The sequence below is a fragment of the Ascidiella aspersa genome, chromosome 7, assembly GCF_963924565.1.
Source record: "Ascidiella aspersa chromosome 7, kaAscAspe10.2, whole genome shotgun sequence".
In the NCBI taxonomy this organism is placed as follows: domain Eukaryota; kingdom Metazoa; phylum Chordata; class Ascidiacea; order Phlebobranchia; family Ascidiidae; genus Ascidiella; species Ascidiella aspersa.
In genome coordinates, this window is record NC_139453.1 from 18,456,928 (window position 1) to 18,479,338 (window position 22,411).

Below are 22,411 nucleotides of genomic sequence, written 5' to 3' on the forward strand. Positions count from 1 at the left end.
ACAAAGAAGTAGTCATTAATTTCAAAATTTTGAGGAAAATGACTGCGGTTGAAGGAAACACACAAAGGTATAAAATCACTTTTTTCTGCTAGTCATCTCGTCGTAGAAACTGTATTACGGTATTTGTTTAACATTATTTTACGTCTTGAAGCGCAAATTTGTTACTGACTATTTCTTTTATATTTGATATTCGCCCAGGAAGTTTGACCTTAATATGTTCGCAAGAGGGCCGCTATTTGCTTCGTCCCTTCTTAACTATTAAAAAGTTTCAAATAACTACAGTTAGTTGCATTTAGAAAGTTCAATTCTCCGGTACTAGGCTATTTATCATTATGATGAAACAATGCCTAACTTTAAAAGTCTAAGTCACATGACATTTGTGCAAATATGTTTTTTTTTAATGTCATGGCTTCAGAAGAAAGTCATACCAAGTCGATTGCTTTATCTGTACCAAACAGTTATACCAATGAACAAGTTCCTCATTCTTCACGAAGATGCACTGCATTTGCCGACATCGAACCAAACCAGAAAGTTTGTGGCCCCTCGAAAGTGCCTGCAAGTGATGAAACTGATACAATCACCGTTGCTTTTGATTTGAAAGATAATAATGATGAGAGTGCCGAAGAGAATGAAAAATCCTCTCCACCAGATGGCGGTTGGGGATGGGTTGTTGCATTTTCTGCTTTTATGATCAATATTGTTGTTATTGGTAGTCACAATTGCTTCGGTATGTTATACTTGGATCTTATGGACGAGTTTAAAGAGTCATTGTCCAAAACAGGTAGGTAAAATTTTACCTAAAAACTTACTTAAGTTGCTATAAGGAAGGCCAATTTGCTAACTTTCTTCAGATAGATAGCCTAGATCAGGGTGGTCCAAACCCAGGCCCGCGGGCCACATGTGGAAGAAATATAAGTAAGCATACTGCAATTGTTTGGTTATGATTACATTTTTTCCGGTTACACCATTAAATAAACCAGATTTCTAGCGCTTATCAAGTTCGAATCCAGGGGTGACAAAGAACGCATAATTTTTGTATTGTATTAGACCGGTTTAAAAGTCGCACTACGTCCTATATGTGACTTTTTAAAATGGCTGTTTTGCACTTATAAGTTATATTTGTTTTCCGTCTTTAATATGAGCATAAAAAAAAATACAGGCCAATATAAATTACTATTTCTGCCACTTCAAAGTAAATGAACGATAAAATATGTCGCGCTTCTGGAAAGTATTGTTTTACAGCAGTGGTTCTCAATCGGGGTACCATTTTTGACGCTCAAGGGTGCCAAAAGATATTTAAAATTCTTTAGGATTTAAATTTTTGCTCCATTAGTAAGCTACTTGAAACATTTTTTTGTGTACCGGTTTTTTGACGATGCTTTGCGGCGCCATCGTTAAACTTTTCATACCCCGACCAAACGAAAATGTAGCCTGCTTTATGTGGCCCGCCAACAGTATGCAACAAATATTATGGCCAGTGATTCTGTCAACCTTCGACCACCCTGGCCTAGATCAGGGATGTCCAACCCGCGCATTGCGGCCCACCACTTATTCTCACTTTCAGTAGCCTGTATTTAAAACAATTGTTTTCAGTATCATAAAACGTGCAGAACTCGCAGTGTTTGATGAAGGCTTAATCTTATATTTTTTAAGACTATTCGAGTTTGTTTGTTTTGTTTTTGTCTCCACTTAAAAAAATTAAACCTAACCCCTGTTTTCTACTCTCTGAACAACGGCCCTGAGTAGACGAGACCCGAAAACGCCACAAAGTTATTCTACATAAACCAGTGTTCCCTAGGAAATTTTCTACTGCTCAAATAATTTTTGTAGTGCGCAAGAATGTTCTACGCTGAGTTGGCAAGGGCCCGCGACAGATCAATGTTTTTGTATGGGGGCGAGTTCTGTACATTTTAGAGGTCACGTCACAAAGCGTGACGTCATGAAACAAATATTCTCAAGAAACTTGTATTTACAACTGCAATCGGGTTTAAATACGTTCAAGGATGTGCCAATAAAGCGGTCGCAAGAAAAAAATCCGATTATTTGAGATGACAAACGTCCAATTTAGCAAGATAAGATATGTGATGCCTTTATCGCACAATCAAAAATCGCACTATTCGCTAAGCTGCATTTATCAAAATGATTTTGTAAATTTGTGAGGTCCATTGACCACACATCTGTATTCTGTATCTGCACAGAAATCACGTAAAAATTGCGGTTGTGGTAAAAATATACGTCCCCAAAATGCATTTCGGTTTCATGAACCCGAATTATTGTCAAACACTCAACTGCTTTTCAGCACTTTTCTAAATGAAAACCGATAAGACAAAGCAATTTACAGCAAAACATGTGTTAATTCACAATCGTCAATGCGGATTATATTTGTTTACTTGCTTTTAGCTACAAACATCAACGAAAAATGGCCAATGCGAAATGCTTAAACTGTTGTGCCCAAAAAGTGAAGACATTTTCGTTTTTAATTTGGGAATGATGTAAGTGCGCAAAGGCAAATTTTACTGCGCAATTTGTCTGGCGTGACTAAGTCATTTCTAAAAAATAAAGCTTTACAATTTTTAAATTTTTTATGAACAATATTTGGTCTAAAAAAACTTATCAACAATGACTAGACCGGGGTTGCTGTTGTTGTAGGTTTGTAAGGAAACCATGGGTGGCTTATCATGCAGTGGCCAGCAGTGGATATATTTACAATTACAAGGGCTAATATGTCAGGCTGTAGGGGAAGGCGGGGCAAAACGGACCCCTTAAGGGATAAATGCTATATTTCGAGTTCCACAAAATATTTTTTGATGAGTACGATATCAACTGAAAGGTCTTACTAAAAGTTACTCCTATGCTAAACATATACTACTGAAAGAAGCATACCTTTTGAATAAATTAACCTTTGTTGTCGATTTTTACACGGGGCAAAACGGACCCCTGGCGGGGTAAAACGGACCCCACTAATAAAATATAATTAAATTGCCTTGTTGTGTCGAAATGCCGGATCAAGGATTTGTTTTTAAGGGGCGCACAAACATTTTCAGAGATATTGTCACAAGTTGCGTTACAAAGTGACGTCATAATTTAGGGAGTGGTTTACATGGCGCCTTATAGGTTAAGAATATTTTACAAAAGTAGGCCACAACATACAAGAATACAAAAATAGCAGTATACGAAGTAGCATTGTAATTATATATAAGTTACATGGTTATAATTAGGCCGTACGTAAACTGCCTTATAACTTATAAGTATTAAAACAAAAAAACAGCTTTTCTACAACAGATCTTGGTAAAATTTCTGATTGTTAGGCCTTCCTGCAAAACTGATCTGAACATATAAAATAATGATATATTGTTTAATTTTATTTCAGTTCCAAAATTTCTTGAAAGGCTAATAAAAAAAAAACAGTGCAGTTTTAAGTTCAGCTAACTTGTGTGGGGTCCGTTTTGCTCCGCTTAGGGGTCCGTTTTGCCCCCAAATCATCTATCGCATGAAACCTGATTTCTTTAAAATCTTTCAACGTAAAAAGCCAACTGTTTCGGATTAATATACAGACCCCTACCTATACAAAGTAGTTAGCAAAAAGTGACGTCGCCTATACTTGAACTTCAGTAACAAACGCATAATTTTACTGCGCTATCCTTATATCAATATCCCCCAAACACACTTTCTCCCCTCCCTGGTTTGTGCAAAATCGAATCTGCCTAATTTTTGGCCACAAATGTTTTTTCGACGGTAGTTACTGTTGAGCAAACAAATATTGAAGCAGGCGATTTTCGTTAGGTAGAAAAGTGTGGGATCCGTTTTGCCCCGCTTTCCCCTATAGGCCTACATTCAAATTTGGCGTTTTATCAAAATACATATATTTAACACTTGGTTTGTTTATTATTCAGCATATTGTATGTTCAAGTGTTTTTGGGCAGACCCCTAACACCCTAAATAACCTGATCTATACCACGATATATTATATTTTAAAATACGCAGGTTTTACATTTTTTCTGTTATATGAACTACTACAGTGGTCTCCAACCTGTGGTTCGCCTAAAATTTCTGGGGGGTCGCCATACCTTACCATATTTCTGCTGTTTTAATACGATTTATCTATTTTGTTTTTTACAAATGACGTCACACTTATAAACGTGACTGAGTACATAGCCAAGATAAGCTTTTGTTTCTTCTACATAAAATAGGTGTTTTTAAGAGCAGCCAAGTTACAAATATTTCAGCAAATAAATATTTGCTTTCAGACTTCGATGCAATTAACTTACCCGACTTTGTCCAATTTAGTAAGTTAACTACTCTTTCCGTTTTCAACCACATAGCATTATTTAACGAAATTTAGCGCAATGAGCATATATTAAAAACGAAACATCGTAAATCGCTTAGAAGTAGAACATGACAGTTATGTGGAGCCGCGTTTTTTAAAACTGGTGGACACTATGCAGGTGCAACCTTCACACTAAATGCAATTAGTGCTGAAACAAATTGAAAATTTTGTTTTCGTTCGTGTGCTAAATTCAAATTCATAATTTCAATAAAACCTCCTAAAAGAAATTATTTTGGTGCACATATGAAGCCAAGGTGCTCTAAAAATGTAAATAATTTACGCATATTTGTTCTAGTTACTTTGTTTCAGCATTAAATGAAATATTTTTATTCGTATCTGACACAAAATGGGGTCGCAATTAAATTTCTGATTTCATTTTATTTAAATTGGGGTCGCTTATTAAAAAGGTTGGAGTTGGAGAAACTACTATACGACATTCCCGACTTTGCGCAGGTTAATAGGGTATTTACTAGTAACAATACTCTGCAGCCTTTTGGAAATAGCCGGGAACGGCGTTCCAGCAAAATAACCAAAACAGCATTTCGGTAAAACAATTTTTGCAGGTACGTCGTACCAGTAAAAAATGTTCTTTTATTCCCAGACTATGTCCCTTTTTTCACCAGACCATCCCGCCATCTCATTAAATGTAGTACATTAAGATTTCAATTTGCACTACTTTAAAGGATAACCTCAGGTTTCCTAAGGTTAGGCTACTTGTGTTTGAAGGCCTGTTATGCCGCAGCTCGGTGTCATCTCTAAAAGTTGTATGCCTTCGATTAGAAATGTTTTTTTAAAGTTCCTGTAAGAAAATTATTCTACTTATCTCTGCTAGAATGCTAAACGTTTCTGTTTTCTCTATACGTTGCACTGTATTCGTGTCGCTTCACGTTCGGTAAAATAAGTTTCATATTGCGTGATGTGTTTTTTGGCATTTTGCCATAAAAAAATGGGTAGCCCAGAGGGCAGAGGTTAACCCCCACTGGTATTTCAAAATGGGATTAATATTATTGTTTATAAGTGTAAATACTTATTACTCAGTTTTAATAAGTTACTAATGGAATAATATTGGTTTGTATATAAATTTCTACTGATATAAAACCGTATGTACATATATTAATAACATAGGTACTGAAGATAAATTATGTGTATATATTTATATTACCCCCCGCCCCCCACTTCCTGAAAAAATTTCTGGTCATTGGCCCATAGCGTTATGGCTGCTCAAAAAAAACATCAAAAGTTTTGGCGGTGCAAAAAGGCATACTTTCGTTTATCTTGTTTCAAAAGTGTTACTGACAATACTAGGGCCTTATTAAAAAGACGGTATAGTTCAAAACGGTGCTGGCGTATGGTCACATAGAAGATATGCATTCAAAACATAGAAGATATGCATCGCCCTAAAAGCGCTCCTAATTTCATCGTTTATCCAGTTATGCATTTGTGGCGAAGGGTATTTATACTTTTAATGTTGTATTTTTTATTTACACATTCGAATGGGGATTGTGTTAAAATGATCGCCACTAAACTTGAAACTTTCGAAAAACGCAAACAATTATTTTACATGTACCTTTGGATCAGCCCTGCTCACACACATACACATTTCCCAAGGTGGATTTATTGTACGTGTTGCACATTAACAGTATTAAATAGGTCACATTAACGCATATTGTGATTTTCATCTAGTGGTCGCAGTTTCTAAAATCTACTGACTTCATTCTTTAAAAAGGCAAACGGTCTGAGTCGTAACCAGGGGCGTATCCAGAAATTCAAAAAGGGGGGTTTACGAATTTTCAACTTAGGGAATTCCCCGTTGTTTTTTCGTCTGAGGTTAATGACGTCATAAAATAGTGACGGATAGGACGTCATAAAATTGCGATGGTAATGACGTCATAAACGAGAAAAAAAATCATCCGAAACAGCCAATTAACGTCCAGCAAAAGCGAACATTTAGACGGAAAGCGAACACGTGCGTTATCGACAATCCTACCAGGCGCCAGCTGCCAAACCGCTTAGTGTGCAATCGTTAACTTCAGGCGAAAAACTAAACCAAGACCGTGAAATATGTGTGATTGATTTTGGTAGATCCATGTACGGGACTAGGCTATATTACAAGCACGTCTTTCGCCATCTGCAATACTAAACGGAGATCGTTTTTCCCGGGTGTTTTTTGATTAGCGCGACATATAAAACTATTTCGAAAAATACGGTCTAACTTTAATAGTTAGTTAATTTAGTTCAGCGTTTGATAACCGTTTTAAGTTTGGGCGCACCTGGCGAGCGAAGCGAGCGCGATTTTTTTTTGGTATAACGGCGTTTCTTTTAAATTTCTTGCAAGTTTTTATTACATTGCCGAAAATGAAAAATGTTGAAAAATATATGTCAAATATTTTTGAATGCGTTTCCGGTTTGTCCGCGACGCAAATGGCAGCTTTCCACGGCGCAACGGTAAAGAAGCGCTGGTCTAGTTCAAAATACAGCATCAAAACGTTAGGGACGTAGGAAGATCATTCGCAAATGGGACGTAGGAAGATCAAAAATTTTCGCACTTGCGTAGTTAAAATAGTCAAAAAGTAATAGAAATGAACTCGTGTATAGTTTGTCACAGAGGCGACGGGCCCGATTCAGTAGGTTGCCGACCCCAGTCTTACACCAACATCTGATATTAACGCAGACAACAAACAGCGAGAAACATCAGCACAGTCTAACTCGACGTTTTCAGAGAGAAAAAAGCGGAAACCGCTTGATTTATATTATTAATTGTCGAACACACACTTGCTGATCAGCCAACCCGAACGAATAACGAAAGAAGAGAAAAAACTATCTAGCGTTTACGGTCGACCAAACAAAAGATGAAAAACGGCGTTTTGCTTTTGATTTTGGTTTCGCATTAGCTCAAGACGCGTGACCCAATTACATTTAAAAACACGCAGCTTTGCACGGTGAGTTTAAACGCTGACAAAAACGAACAAAATACGATATTGTCACTTACGAAAAGGGGGGGGGGGGGAGTCCGAACCCCCAAAACGGAAAATCTTCTTTATTTCTCGAGTTATGGGACTTTTGCTTTTTTGTCCGATTTGAAATTATCGACGTTTATAAATTTTTGAAGGAATATTAAAAACTTATCCCCGAATAATTGGCGCTCGAGTCATATCGCATTTTGAAGAGTAGGCTCGTAGCTATCACCCTATGTAAGTCACTTAGGGCACATTTTAATTTAAGGGCCGAATATTACTGAATATTGATATTCATAAATATGAATATTTTTATGTTTTTTTTTACAAAAAAGTCTAATTACTGGCTAGCTTAGGTTGCTTTGAGTAATGTGTAAAAATGTTGACTGAAAATCTTCTTTATTTCTCGAGTTATGGGACTTTTGCTTTTTTGTCCGATTTGAAATTATCGACGTTTATGAATTTTTGAAGGAATATTAATAACTTATCCCAGAATAATTGGCGGTCGAGTCATATCTCATTTTGAAGAGTAGGCTCGTAGCTATCACCCTATGTAAGTCACTTAGGGCACATTTTAATTTAAGGGCCGAATATTACTGAATATTGATATTCATAAATATGAATATTTTTATGTTTTTTTTAAAAAAAAAGTCTAATTACTGGCTAGCTTAGGTTGCTTTGAGTAATGTGTAAAAATTTTTACTGAAAATCTTCTTTATTTCTCGAGTTATGGGACTTTTGCTTTTTTGTCCGATTTTAAATTATCGACGTTTATGAATTTTTGAAGGAATATTAATAACTTATCCCCGAATAATTGGCGGTCGAGTCATATCTCATTTTAAAGAGTAGACTCGTAGCTATCACCCTATGCAAGTCACTTAGGGCACATTTTAATTTAAGGGCCGTATATTACTGAATATTAATATTCATAATGAATATTAATATTTTAATGTTTTTTTAAAAAAAAGTCTAATTGCTGGCTAGCTTAGGTTGCTTTGAGTAATGTGTAAAAATTTCTAATCGATATCTTGTTTACTTCTGGAGATATTACGCAAAGAATTTTGAGCTGCCAACTTCCCTTTGGTGTTAAAGTCCCATAAAATTGAGTGAAAAGCCGCATGAGACTCACGAGGTGCGTGTTGGCCACCTCAGTGATATAATTTTTAAAACACCAATGACGCTGGCAGCTAGGTCATCCCTATGCTGTTATAGCCGCTGATTGTGTGAAATGGGTAGGCTAAATACACAACAACAGTAAAACCTTATATGGAGACGGCCCGTTTGAAAACGGCAATTAATCGATCGTCGTATATTTAAAACAAATATTTTTTCCCAGTGCCTAATCGGTCTAGGGCAGTGGTTCCCAAACTGTGGTACGCGTACCACCGGTGGTACGCGAGAGTCTTTCAGGTGGTACGCGACTACGTATAAATCTTGCGAAAACTTTTTAAAGCATCTATATAAATTTCCGAAAACTTTCAACTTTTAAAACTTTCAGATTGGGTAATTTGCAATGTTTCGTTTTAGTTACCTTCAATTTGAGGTTTCACATGGTTATGACGTAACACTTATCTTGTTCAAGATAATAAAACGTTAATTGTTAGCAGCTGGTGGAGAAAAAACAACTACATCCATCGCATTAAAACTATTTGCTGTGTTTTGTTTAATTTATGGCGTTTATGTCTTCTTGGAATGACATTTGATGAACTTTAATACAGCTACATGCTCATTTTATTATCTATATACCAAAATAGTTGTAGTTTGAGATATTCTAGTCGGATGTAAGTTAGGTGGTACATGAACACTGTACGTAAGCACAAAATGGTACGCGAGAGAAAAAGTTTGGGAATCACTGGTCTAGGGTATCACATAAAAAGTTATGTTCCTTTTTGTGTCTAAATAAGCTATTGGCTCAAACCGGATGAATCCCACCACTGGACACCTAGTACTGTTATTGTAGAATGTAGATGAATCCTCATGATATAAATTAAAAAATCATGTATTTGCATTTCGCTTAAAATATAAGGTTTTTAAAAACCCGATTGGGTAAAATCAGTAAGCCTGTCGGTTGAATCCCACCACAGTATTATTTTGTTTTACCGTCTTTTTAAAATAAAACATTTTTTTTGCTGATTTTCTGTCCACCTAAAAGTAATTAGTTTTGTATGCCTATTTGAATTTTTATTTGTTTTTACAAGTATTTTTCGTATTAAGTTTCTCAGAAAATCCTAACTTTTACCTTTGTATTAAGTGTTGTTTATGTTTAATCCAAATTATTTTACATGTTTTGTTATGTTTAACCTAACCATATGCTATGCCTCAAACATGCATAACATAGTATTCGCATTGTAGTTTTCCTAAAAGCAAAACTTACAGAAGGACTACTTAATCTAAAAAAGTATAAAACAATTATGTTATTTTTATAGCTTGGATCGGATCAATTGCATTTGGATCAATTCTTGTGTTTGCTCCTCTTAGTGGTGCCCTGTCAAATAAGTTCGGTTGTAGAAAGATCAGTGTGCTTGGATTAGTAATAGCATCAATATGTTTTTTTGCTTCGTCCTTTGTTACATCTGTGGATGCTATGTTTGTTACTTACGGATTTGGATTTGGCTTCGGTACCAGTCTTTGCTATATGCAAGGAGCTGTTATGGTGTCTAGCTATTTCAGGTAAATATGAGTAAGCAAACATTTAAACATAATGTAAAACAACAATAATTTTTTTTATTTTTTTTTAACTTTTTTGTAGGTTAACATTTTTTTTAACGATTTGAAACCATACACCAATACTTTGTTTTTCCGTGACCAAAATAAAACAGTATTATAAAGCATATGTAGTAGTGAAGACTTTAATATTAAAACGACAAAATGAGGTACGGTATTACATGAAATATATAACATCAGTATCTATATTGGATTATTTGTTTGTCCGTACACTACGATGTGGACGATTTCAGAACAACGGTTAAAAGGGTAATTACCCCTGGGAATTGAAATGGGTCAGAAACGGCATGAGAGATTTTTGGTTGGCAAATTTGCATAAAGTATAAAGCACATATGTGGCTAACTAGTTAGAAGCCACAACTTACATATTGACCTAAACAAATATTACTCTGTGTTGCGCAGTAGCTGAATTGAGAAGGGCTTCATTAACGCGAACTGTTAAAAATACGTATTAATTCTATAATTAAAAAGTGATATGCCTGTGGCCGACCGCAGAATGCGCTCCCGTGCACCGAGAACGAAAACCCTGTTTTAGAGCTAAACATAGTCAGGGATGTTGAGTTAAGAAGCGTTTTAATGATAATGTTGACAAAAAATGATTTTACCCCGCCCTCTAAATGCGCTCCTGGCCACCGCTTTATAAATCGTGCTTTGCAAATTAAGGTCTTAGTTAACCTTTCTTAATAACATCAAGAGTTGTTATCTTTCCCTAATACGTAGGATAGTAAATAATCTTTATGTTATTTACAGGGGCAAGGAATAGTTTTTGCCAAGCGCGAAACAATTAGACACTAATATATTATTGCCTGTCCCGTTTATCCTATTAAACATATCAAGTATTTTTTTAGATGAAGATTTTGAATTAATGTAAATTATATACTTCATTTCTTTAAATTCTAGTTCTCGCCGAGCTTTAGCAAATGGAATAGTCTTATCGGGAAGTGCTGTTGGAACGATTTTCATCGCACCTATTTATAATGCAATGAACAGATACGCTGGCTGGCGGGCTGCTGTAAGGGTTTTGTCTGGCTGCGTCTTTCTCACACTAATTTGTGCAGTTACTTACAGGTAAAACCAATGTTTGGGAATGAAAACATTGCTGCGAAATATTTTGTATAAAATGTGATGTTACGTTAAATATATGGAAAGTTATATAAAAAAAGGTTTGGAACCTATGTCAAGATATTGGAATGTCGTTTTCATTATATCACTAATGTTTTCCGCGAAACCTTTTGCTTTTCGTCGATAGCGAAATTCAGGTTTAGCACACACACGCTTTCTGTAATGTAAATACAAACCATTGCAGAAAGGTGAATGGCTGACACTGACTTCTCAATTTTGTTGTTTTTATAAGAGCTTTGGAAAAACCTGGATTAAAACCAAGTAGCGTTGAAGAAAAGCTCAAATCATCTCCTGCACGAAAGTTTGTGTTGGATTTGTCACTGTGGAAAAATAAAGCTTTTGTTGTCTGGTCTATTGCTGTAGGCTTGTGCAAAGTTGGTTACTTGGTACCATGGGTTCACATGGTGAGTCAAATTTCGTATAGGTCTGTAGAACCTGGTATATAGTCAATGTGCATTTAGCAAATCGGTCTTAGCACACACACGCTTTCTGTAATGATAAAACATTACAAAAAGATGCAATGCTAAAGCCGATAGCCAGCTTAATTATCTACTAACTGATATGTGTGGTTACGAATCTGTTTCTAAAACTTAGTAACAGACGGTTTGTCACGATGTAACGCGATATATGACTGATTATCAGCTTATCCGGTTGTGGTGAAGTTTTCCTTACGCTTAAGCTGAACAGCTGGCAGCGCCAAAACTCGCTACTGATACTATAACGATCTCGTATACATCCATTTCAGACTGGTTTTATGGCGTAGTCTACTTTTTCATAAAAATACATAGATTGCGCGAGTTAGCCGTATTTCATTATTTTTTTTCTTGATACAAAGTACAGTTGGAATTTATAATCAGCATTTTAAAATATCAAAATGTCACAATACACGTGTTTTAAAACTGTCACAATTTTTTGACACTATACAGAGACTGTTATAACACATGGCCTCTAAAAATTGCTTTAGCCTATTTATATTTGTTCTTTGATTAACCTCGTTATATGGATTGTAAGCAAGAATGTGCCAATTAAGGTGCGCTAATTTTTTAACACGCCTAAGATATTTTACGTTCGACCCGGTCTTGCCTTACGCCCCCGGTTAAGAAACCTTCTAAACCTTTTACCGATATTTTTTTATTCATTTTCCTCCGCCTGTTTATTAAGAATATATTGTAATATTACTTTAAAAGCAAACTTGTTTTGGTCTCATTATACAACTTACGTGTTTTACTTGACATATCGTAACTAACGTACTCGATATAACTACTAACTGATTACTTCGATTCTTCAAAATACTGCACAATTGTTATTTGGTTCAATCAGCAATACTTATATAGCGATAAACAGGAAACGTTTGGTCATGTGATGCGTTAGACCTAAACCATGTTTCTTAAAACTCGTCTTTCTAAACAGCTTGCGACCATCCTTCAGGCCAAACGCAAACAGACCTAATTCTTCAACCGCATGTTAGCTTCTCGCTGCATATTTCCTTTCTCACACCGAACATTTGGCAAACAGCAGCCGAAATTAAGGGATAACAGCTTTACTGATCTAAGTTGTTTGCTGCGTGGTATTCTACATTGTTAGCTTTTCTACCATTCCAAATATAACAAAATAGTTTCTTGGCAAGCTTAAATATAAAGTTTGTGTAAATCACTTTATTTTCATATTGTTAGCTGCCTTTACATGTCCTTAATGCTGATTTATTTTTGCAGTTGCTTTGGCGTGTAAAGGCACTTATTAAAATATGACATGTATTCCGTGAAGCAAAAAAATATTGGCGACCTGACTTAAATTATTTTTGCGTCGCCTTAAATTAGAGGCCTAAACGATAAAAATAACCACTCCCGTAAAGGCGAATCACGCTTTAGTTAACAGTTTTGGGTCCCTGGAATAAAAATACCTCAAAAAGGGAAAATCTCACCGCATACGAAACAATGTGCAATAACAAACGATTCGTGTACCGTATAATATAGTCCACCGACTGACCGACGGACCGCGTTTTCAACCTTTTGTGGACGCGTAAAACTTGGCTTTTCACTTTCGATGCGGCCTGCCTGCATGGTTTCAAAACAAACCATTTTTCTTACAATTAACAACAGCCTATTCAAGAACAAAAAACTCTCCAAATGCAGAGTTTTTATTATAGATCGATTTAACGTGCAAAGAGAGAATTTAATTAGCATAATGTTACACTTGCGTTATTTTTCCTTAAACACGAATGAAAAGAATAAATTTAGTTGTATCCATATTGGATTTATAAGGCATGTATATTTTTAGGATATGTCACAATTTTTTACAAGGTATGTAGCCTTTACATCGAAGGGTCAAACATGCGTATATTCAGATTAGAAAGGGACAACTAGCGTCTTTCATCGACAATTTTTGACTGACATACTACGAAATTACAAAATTACATGCATTGTTAGTTTGTTACCATTCCATGCCTTTTTTAAAGATTTTTGCTTATTTTATTTTTGCTTATTTGGAGAACACTGTCTTAGAAAATACTAATATGCCTATTCCTAAGAAACGTGCTTATCTCTAAAATACGTGCTATTATATGAAGTTTGTGGATTGTCTTAATTTAAGTTTTAAATTTTTTGTCAATTCGGACACTTTGAATAAGGACTTTACTCAACCGTCTTTTAGGAGTTGTCACAGCAACCACTTATCTCGGTGTTAAGCACAAATAAGCTCATTAAAAGCTGTCATACAAAACATTTTTACCCAATAATTTCACTAAAAGAATTCCGTAAAAGCTTGCATTAAAGTGTTACCGCGAGACGTTATCACCACGAATGAACCGAGACGAAGACCATAAGCATCCCAAACACTATATTTTTGCAAACTGTTGTAAATACAAAAACTTGGCCCGCTCCACATGACATTCTATGCATTTTACTACGTATTTGGCTGTTTAAATAAATCAATTCAGCCAAAAGGCGCAATGCACACATAGTATGTTGCACCGTGTAACTCAAATTCTACAAAGCGCAATTTCTGTTAAATTAGACTATAAATAGTATAAAATGCTGTATTTCGAGCAATACGCAAATCTATTAAGGGTGTCGTTAAAAGTTTTGCCATTTTTAACCAAATCAACGACTTTTTTATGTGCTTTGTGCGATTAGACTGCATTTTGCGCACTAGTATGGTTGAGAACAACAGGTGTTTTTAAGAATATATGATTTATGACGTCGTATGAGGTAAATTTGGGACGTCATTCCTGAACATTTCCATGGCCTCACAAACAAAATCCTGCCATCAGCCCTGGCTATCACAGCGTAGCGTGTTTGTTTGTTTGTGGTATTTGCAGATGACAACCCTAACATACTGTATAAGCTTTTAAAATCGCTTTAACAAAGCCTTTAAATTACTTGCTGGTTCAGTAATGATCGTTGGATTTCGTAAACCCTAGTTTGTTAACAAATGCTTAGTCACCACAAATTTCGTTGCTGTAAATTTACTTTGATGTCAAAAAAAAAAGACTTACAAGCGTAAATAGGCCGAGTATATATAAGTGATATAATTGCTTCTTTTATAGGGGAAAACGAAACTTTACCCATCCAAGTTACTACGTAACGTAAACAAAAAAGTAAAGACAATTAAACACGTAAATACAATGGACAATGTCAGTTGCAAGGTGATATACTAATACTAACGCAATTTTACAGTGAGCGATCCATCAAATAGAGTAATTGCTGGATTTATGGTTATCAAATGCTTTTAAATTGACTTGGTGAATTAAAATGTTAAATTTAAATGGCCATAAAACTGCTCTGAAGAGCTCGTACGTTACACACCCCTTGCCTAAAATGTGTGTTAAAATGTTTAAAATAAACTAACTATTTGTATTAACAGTTTGTAAAATAGCAATGTTCAAATTCGGTACTTTTCGTTAATTTAAGGATATAATGTACTAAAATAATTTCATATGCCATACCACTTAAATTTAACGCTGGCCAACCAATTACATTTTAGCTTTTCAGGATGTATGTTAGAACTAATTAGCGAAAAAAACCTTTACTAATGTAATTAAATGGACTCTATCGAAGAATTGTTTAACATAATACTGGGCACTGCGTTAATTTGCTTATGTTCGTCAGTAAAAGTACGGTCTATTGAATGCGATGTTCCACTTATCAAAGACACCAATTACAAACCCAGTATATACCAAACACTCACGCGATCTGTTTATGCCTCTTACCAGTTAATTCGTTAACTGTTCTGTTTATCGCTTATTGGCTTCCTAAGTAATATCCGCACTAAATTAAAAACATATCATCCTAATTAGGCCTAATCCTAATTACTTCTATTTTCGTTTAAATCGACATATCATTATGCATTTTTCCTGTAACCGATCCGGGTTATCTAACAGTTTTCTAAAAAGAAAAATGTTTTAATTATTATATTGGTTATTGGTAATCCATTGTTAGTTCCACAGGGCTCCAAAAACAATTGTTGGCCTATTGACATAATGAACAAAGCGGTATCTTGGGACATTATTTTCAGTCCTTTTATATGTTTGTTGAATACGAATTTCACCGATGCCTTTTGAAAGAGCGGGTAAAAAATTCATATTTTTTCAGCCAAAGTTATCTACCGATATTAATCTTTCTCGTGAGTTCGGATCGCAACTGTTGCAATATATGAGTGTAACCGCCGGAGCAAGTAGATTGTTGGCAGGCAAAGTGGCCGATTCGCCAAATATCAACCGATTGTACATTTCCCAATTTTGCACTTTTATGATGGGCGCCGTAAATTTGGTTCAACCAAGGTCAGTAATCAAATTCCTACAGCCCTACAGCATGTCGAACATTAATTACATCTCTTCACTACGAAGAGAATGCAAAGTTTGTAAATTCCCAAGCTTTCTAAATTTAATATTAGTGTCTAATTAGTTAATTAGTAATTTGCTTTCCTGGATACTGTTTTAATAAAATTAATATTTATTCAGACGAAAACCAATGCCATTGTAATGAAAAGTGTAGCCTACACTCAAGTCATAAGCGTATCGAATTAATAGGCAAACGTTTTTTTTTAATTTAGAAATTATGTGACACAATGGGTAAAAACAAATCTCACAAATATGGCCTATATTAAACAAAATGATTATGACAAAACGTAAAACTTGTAAAAGCCATTGACACCACAGATGTACGCTATTCTAAAAAAGGCGTATATAGTTTCACACGACGTCAAACTATTGTCACACAAATAGAAGATTATTAAAATGCTTATGTATTAAATTATCCAATTGTTTAGTTTTAGAAAAGTTAAAAAGTGTAATTTATATATTGCCTCTACTATACCTTAAATTAAAGTTGTGTTTTTGTTTAGAACACGGATGACCAACCATTTTACTTCAAACACGTGTTATTAATTAGCTACTAATAAAAAGTTTAAAAAGTTTACTTTAAGAGGTTTTTCTCACCTTGAAGTACGATGTGCTCTTTACACATTACATTGAATGTTTAAATATCAACCACTGTGTGATAGAGCGTCATTTATTAAATTAAACGGAGCCAAGTACGATTTGCTAGCCCAATTTTTTATATTAAAAAATAATCTGTTGTCTTTCATTCCAAACGTAACACATTAAAATATGTTAAAATAGCTTAAATAACAATTTTCATGTTACAGTCTACAAACAAAAGCGGGTCTGTTGGCTTACGCAGTTTTGCTTGGCCTGTTAGACGGCGGCGTGGAAATCCTGCTTCCAGTTATGACCTTAGATTTGGTTGGGGCTGAACGTCTTTCTGTTGCGTGGGGCTGCATTTTGGCAGTGATTTCACTCAGTTCTATGGGTCCCCCTATTGCAGGTGAGATTATAACTATATAATAGATTTTAAACTTTTTGTACTAACAGACCTTGTACAATATATCCAGGAACTATGTTTTAAAGCCAAAAGATAAAGGTAACCTATGATGGGTTCCAAAACATTTTGATGTCATCTGATAAAAGTTTAGGAGTGAAACAACACCGCTTACCGTTGTTTCAAAACTGAAAAGCAATGAAGGGAATTATTAAGGGCATCTTAATCCTCTATTAGTACTTTGTATTTATTAAAAAGGTTTCGTTTAAAATTTGTGCATTACATTTGTTTGATATTTGTGCAATATTTTGAGCTGGCGATTAATGAAGTGCAGCGCGCTTTTTGATCACTTGCCATCTGGTAGGTCGTTTGCTTTGAACTGAGCTATTTTAGTTTTGGCTGTAGTCCGTTTTATGATTTGGACATAAATAACCCGTTTGAACATAAATTTATTTTTTTATACTCGCAGATTTATTTTAAATTTATACAAGCGCAAGCAGTGTTGGGGGATGGGATTATTTGCAATGCATTATTTTGTTGTTATTAAGAATGTCCTCGACCTTTTGCTATTAGAAATATCCTATACATTTGATTCAGATATGCGATATATTCGGACAAAAAATATTCGCGTCCACGCAATATATTCCAGATTATAAGGTTGAACTTTTTTGGGGGGGTATTGCGCAACCTTGTGGCGGAAAATGCGCTATGTGAATATAGATAGTGTAGAGTGTAGACCAATGGTTTCCAACCTGAGTGTCGCGACCCTCAAGGGTGCAATTGACATTGGCCTGAGTGAACACTGACGTTTATAATGTCTATAAAACAAATATAATGTGTATATTTACGTAATACGACACAGGGAGTATACGCTATACCAGCAATCTCTAGACAATTTCAACTTTTCGTTTTTGATGCGCATCATAAAAAGAAATTCTGCTCAAAATCCAATGTGCTGGGAAAAGCTAAAACTAACAGCTGCGTAGACGAGTCGAAATCTTGTATGTAGAGTCCATGATCAACCTAAACTTTATTGGAGAAGAGTCCTTGTGTGTTTTTTTGCTGCATTACAAAATTGAATGTTAATCAGAGCTTCTTGCTCCCCTGTTCCGACAGGTAGAACAGATAGATTATCTTGGAAACGTACCTTCCGGATATGATCAACTCGGCTCTGGGCAGTTTCGGGTGACATCAAATTTATTGACCTAATTTATTATTCGTTTGCCTTTAAAAAGAGAGCAGAAATCTGAACATTTCTTAGTGTTTATTTTTATGTCTTCATCCAGATGCCCAGCATGACTCGTTTAGTCATATTTCCCCTTAAAAGCCAGTGCACGTTCGTGTGGCTGCGGTTCATGCATTCTACTAATTCCGGTGCTATTTCCATTTTTGGTTTGCAACCTACAAACTTTTCCCGGTCCAAATCATTTTCTGTAAATATTTGTCCAAAAGATTAAAAATATATTTTGCTTGGAATAGTTATTTGCTCAACATAAATTAATTTCCACGTAGTTGTTTTGTGTGTATCTCGCATATACAAGTAATTGACAACAGCAAGTAACGTCGATCGATTCCTCAACCTGAATGACGAACCAAAATTTAGAGGCTCTGATTCCCGCATTTACAATCAGCGATGTCATCATACATATCTTTGTTCGACGCTTTGCAGTGTCATTAGAAAAAGACATCCTACTTTTTTTCCATCTTCGGTAGCTATGTCCTCTCCGGTCTAACCTTCGTTTCCTAACTTTCCAACCAAGTTGCGCAGAGAAACTCTCGTTTCTGTCTTCTTTTATGGGTGGTTGGTATCATTCGACAGAGTTTTTATGTAAACGCATTTTGGCTGATATTTTATTTGGTACTCATAAGAAATAAAGCCATATTTTATATATTCAGGATTATACTTTTGCTTTGAAATTTTAAATAAACTTATCGAAAAACCTATTTTAAAAAGTCAATATAAAATAACAGATGGCCAACTGTTCCACAGTCACAGGTTACATTAAAGTTTTCTTTTTATCCTAAAAAATTCAAAAGGCAAAACGAAAAAAGAAAATCTATTTATGTTTTTACATATTACAAAACAAAGAAAATATAAATGTTGCGCTCCTTGTTACTCCGTTTATTTCCCGAGTTTCTGTATATATTAGTAATTTATTCTCGCCAGTTTAAACCTCTGCTGGCCCCCTGGAGGCAGATTACCGCAAGTTTAACGCATTAGTGAAGCACTTCTACCAACAAACATAGGGCGTAGCCAGGGGGTGCAACAGGGGCCATGTACTGTTACGTCTCAAACGATGTAGTTACCTTTGCTATACTTATTGATGTAGTTTTACTATTTTGTATATAGTCATTTTGCTGTTTGAGTCTCCTTTTGATGTCCCTGTACAGCAGTGTTTCCCAACCTTTTTACACTAGTGCCCCCTTGGGCTCAATATTATTTCATATCGCCCCCCTCATCTTGTTTTACAGTAAAGCATTATGGTTGTCTAACATCATATTGTCTTCACTTACGTTTCGATAAGCTGTCAGTCATATTTTAGGTTGTCTAACATACATTCACTATGGGAATTTATAGATACATTATTTCACCAGGTTATGTCATTACCAGGAAACTTTGAACTTTCTGCACCAAGAATTTAAATCAGGGCTCGGCAACCTTTTCTAGTCGCCAACCAAACTCAGAAAGGTCTCCGTTGGCCGCATTTTTTCATCCATACTACTAATGAAAAGTGTAAAACGCGTTAACCTTAATAGATAGTGTAGTGTTTGTTAATGTTTTTAAGTCCGGGCGCACCTGGCGAGCGAAGCGATCGCGATTTTTTTGGGGTATACCGGCATTTCTTTTAAATTTCCTGCTAGTTTTTATTATTACATTGCCAAACAAAATGTTAAAATATATATGTGTAATATATTTTAATACGCTTTCCGTTTTTCCGTGACACACTTGGTAGCCTTCCACGGCGCAACGGTAAAGAAGCGCTGATCTAGTCCACAAACAGCTTCAAAATGTGTAAACAAACTGGACGTAGAAAGATCATTCGAAAAATTTTTCGACATACTAAAGGTAAAATAGTCAAAAAGTATTTGAAATGAACTCATGTCTAGTTGTCAAAGGGGCGCGGCTGGCCGAATCCGGCGACGACCCCTGCTTTAAATATACAAACATTTTGCCGCGTATAAAACGGTGAAGCGCAACAACATCCAACAACTTAACATAAGAATGCCAATTATTACGTAACAATGGTCAGGAAACTACTACAAGTTCGCAGTACGGAAGTTGCCAGAAGGTTAAAAGTTACCTACAATGCTGTTTGTTACTATTTTTATGTGAACCTTTTACAAAATTTTGCCATCAGTACTGTCATGTAACGCCCCCTTATGTGCGTTCAGCTCCCCCCAAATTAGAAAAAGACCCAAAACGCCCCCTTGTAAGTCGCCAACGCCCACAAGGGGGCGGTACCGCCCACGTTGGGAACCTCTGCTGTACAGCATACGAGACCGCAAGACTTAATAACAGTTTTCGATTTACTATACACTAGCTATAAGTTCGGACTTGCTTGTGTATTGCGCGATCACGCATAATTGCGTATAATGATTGGCAAACAACATCAAGGCAGATCATTTAGCGATGTTATATACTATAATAATAGTTTAAATGACTGTAAGTATAATAGTTTAAATGACTGTAAGCGTGTGATAATCCAATAATGGGCAATTTAAACCATTATTTAAAACAAGTTTATAGATTTATAAGAATTGTTTCTACCTCCGGATCGATGGCCAATAAAAATAAACTTTAATTTTTTTTAATTTTATCGCTGTTTCATAGAAATAAATAACTCGCGGGTCAATAAAAAGGGACCGCGGCCCATTAGGCCTGTCGTTTTTGCCGCATAGGAGACGGACTTTTGGGCCCCCAAAATCTTGTGTCCTTTAAAATATAGTGACATTTAATTAAAAAATAAACAATCTGCAGGTGCTATCCGAGAATACAGTGGAAATTATAAACTTGCATTTTATCTAACTGGATCTGCAATGATTCTATCGTCTTTGGTTTTGACACTTATTCCGATGTGGGCACAAAAACTCCCGCAAGCACCTGCTACGAGTTTTCTATCTATTGACCCTTCCCAGTTGGACATCAAAGCTGGAAGTGATAAAGAAGGTTCGGCGAACAGAAGCACATCACACAATTCACCCTTTGCCGTTTCTATTCAACGACATATTCGAGGTAAACAAAGATTTGTTCATTCAATGTGAAACCAGCAGGTACTTTTTAGGCAAGGTTCGTAAGCACTGAATTACAAAAATACGATGCTAAGGATTTCCTTAGGTCAAAGTAAGTTTTTCGAGATAGAGGAAAGCACAAACAGGACTAACCGCTTGTATTGCGATTGATTGCGCAATAAGTACAAACTACTTCTGTGAAGCATACACTGAACGACTTTAAAAAGCTGTAGCCTGTTATGTACTTTTGTCAATAAAAATTTCAATAGTTTTGCAATCTTTTTCATGGGTTTCGAGTATAAGTAGTCTCCCTTTCTGCTATGGTAAAAAAACAGTGTTGTATAGTTCGGAGGTGCTGATCTTCTAGATCTAGAGACATAGAAGTTAAGCTTGGTAAAATTTATTTCAAAATATTGACTTTCGACGATTAAAAGTAACTTATATTTAATAAATATAAAACTTATTTTTATAAAACTTTTAAACGCTTACAAAACTTTATAAAGGTACCTCTGGATTATTGCATGTGTGCCTGTCTTGTTGTATTCGTATTAATTGTGCTGGTTAGTACACAGTAAATTAAAACAAAAGAAGACAAGAACTTCCAGAAACACCGCGCCATACCGGTTGCGGAGCACTGGCTGCTTAACCATTACCACGTTTTATCGGTAAAGCAAGCCGAAACAGCCAAGTAAAACCGTTGCCAGCTCTAACCTATTCTTATTTACAGTTTTATTTGAGCGGTGTCTTCGCCCCGGATCCCCGGTTTACGCAACTTCAATATTAATTGTTCACGTTATGCGTAGGCCATTATTTGGCCGTTTAGACGTTGTGCTAAAAAAATGTCACACTGATTAATAATTTGGAAAACCAAACTTCCATTTCGCCGTTAAGGTTCTAAACCAGGGGTTCTTAACCTTTTTGTATGTTTTACCCCTTTAACAAAGATGAATATCAGATTTACCCCCCATTATATAAAATAGTTCTCATCTATTAGAAAAAGGAAAGTAACAAATTACATCAGGTATAATCAATGCGACGGGTTCCCTTGCTTTTGGCAACGAGTTGTTGTCAAAACAGTTTGGTCTATTTTTTTCATTTTAGACTGGAAAGTTTTGACTAAAAAACGCCAGTTTTTGCTCCTAATAATTGGATGAGAATTTGCTAGATGCCTTTTTAAACAGCCGGTTTCATGGTACTGTTTAAAAATGTTTCCACGCACGAGACACACTGAGGAACTT

At 35.6% G+C, this 22,411-nt stretch overlaps 1 protein-coding gene across 1 annotated transcript; it reads left to right on the forward strand.

Moving 5' to 3' along the window:
• Window positions 1-405: 405 nt before the first annotated feature.
• On the forward strand, window positions 406-21,206 carry LOC146138132 (monocarboxylate transporter 10-like). The gene is made up of 7 exons (XM_083394524.1): window positions 406-781; window positions 9,708-9,951; window positions 10,906-11,073; window positions 11,360-11,531; window positions 15,717-15,904; window positions 16,771-16,949; window positions 20,923-21,206. The coding sequence occupies exons 1-7, from the start codon at window positions 406-408 to the stop codon at window positions 21,204-21,206; spliced, it is 1,611 nt and encodes a 536-aa protein (XP_083250650.1).
• Window positions 21,207-22,411: the final 1,205 nt, after the last annotated feature.

What these genes read in the sequence shown, in the direction of transcription:
- LOC146138132 (XM_083394524.1), top strand. Translation starts at nt 406, where the DNA reads ATGGCTTCAGAAGAAAGTCATACCAAGTCGATTGCTTTATCTGTACCA. An exon ending in ATGGTGTCTAGCTATTTCAG is followed by an intron (nt 9,952 to 10,905) that starts GTAAATATGAGT and finishes TTTAAATTCTAG; the next exon opens with TTCTCGCCGAGCTTTAGCAA. An exon ending in ATTTGTGCAGTTACTTACAG is followed by an intron (nt 11,074 to 11,359) that starts GTAAAACCAATG and finishes TGTTTTTATAAG; the next exon opens with AGCTTTGGAAAAACCTGGAT.